At 68.8% G+C, this 744-nt stretch overlaps 1 protein-coding gene across 1 annotated transcript in view; it reads right to left on the bottom strand.

Annotated features, from left to right (window-relative positions):
* SRCIN1 (SRC kinase signaling inhibitor 1) overlaps positions 1 to 744 on the bottom strand; it is a 45187-nt gene that overhangs the window by 27012 nt on the left and 17431 nt on the right. The window contains exon 11 of the mRNA XM_010843137.1: positions 282 to 743. Within this exon, the coding sequence (XP_010841439.1) occupies positions 282 to 743 (462 nt within the window). The remainder of the gene's footprint in view (positions 1 to 281; position 744) is intronic.

Below are 744 nucleotides of genomic sequence, written 5' to 3'. Positions count from 1 at the left end.
ATTAAATAAATTAAATAAAAAGTTGTGCTCTAGCCTCAACTCTAGTTGGGGAAACTAAGGCTCAGGGACCAGATGCAAACCCAGGTCTCCAGGCCCCTTGTCTGGGGCCCTCTCATCGATCCCTTGGGGCTGGCAGATGAAATGCCTGCCCTGCCGCAGCCAAGATACTCCGGTGACCCCTCAAGGATACTCCGGGTCTAGAAGGACTCCCAGGTCTCAGACAGACTCTGCCGTCTCCCCTCTCCCCACCGTGCAGCCCCGAGCCCCGCTAGCTCCCTCACCTGGTTTCAGTGTCCTTGGCTGGCGCAGGCGGCCCGAACCCAACGAGCGGGCGCTCCCCAGGCCCGGGGAAGAGCTCGGGAGGGGGCGCTCCGGCCGTCGAGGAGCCCCCGGTGCTGCGGGTCTTGCCTCCGGGGCTCTCGGCGAAGACCGACGAGGAGCCCGAGTCTTTGCGGAAGGACTGGCGCACCGGCGAGCCGCGGCTGGGCGGCCCCGAGTAGGGGCTGTGCGGCGGCGGGGGCCCGCCGGGGGGAGCGGTCACGTCGGCCAGCTTCTGCGGCGACGAGGGCGGCAGGCGGAAGCCGTAGCCGTCGCCGTAGAGCGGGCCGCCGCCCGCTGCCTTGTACAGCGAGTCCTCCAGGTCGGACTGCAGCGCGGCGGCCGAGTAGGTGCTGAGCGAGCGCACCGAGCCGCGCTTGTACAGGCCTCCGGCGCCCGGGTAGGCGAACGGGTCGCCGGCGGCCG

This window comes from Bison bison, unplaced genomic scaffold, assembly GCF_000754665.1.
Source record: "Bison bison bison isolate TAMUID 2011002044 unplaced genomic scaffold, Bison_UMD1.0 scf7180017864180, whole genome shotgun sequence".
Classification (NCBI taxonomy): domain Eukaryota; kingdom Metazoa; phylum Chordata; class Mammalia; order Artiodactyla; family Bovidae; genus Bison; species Bison bison.
This window is presented reverse-complemented; position numbering and strand designations above follow the sequence as displayed.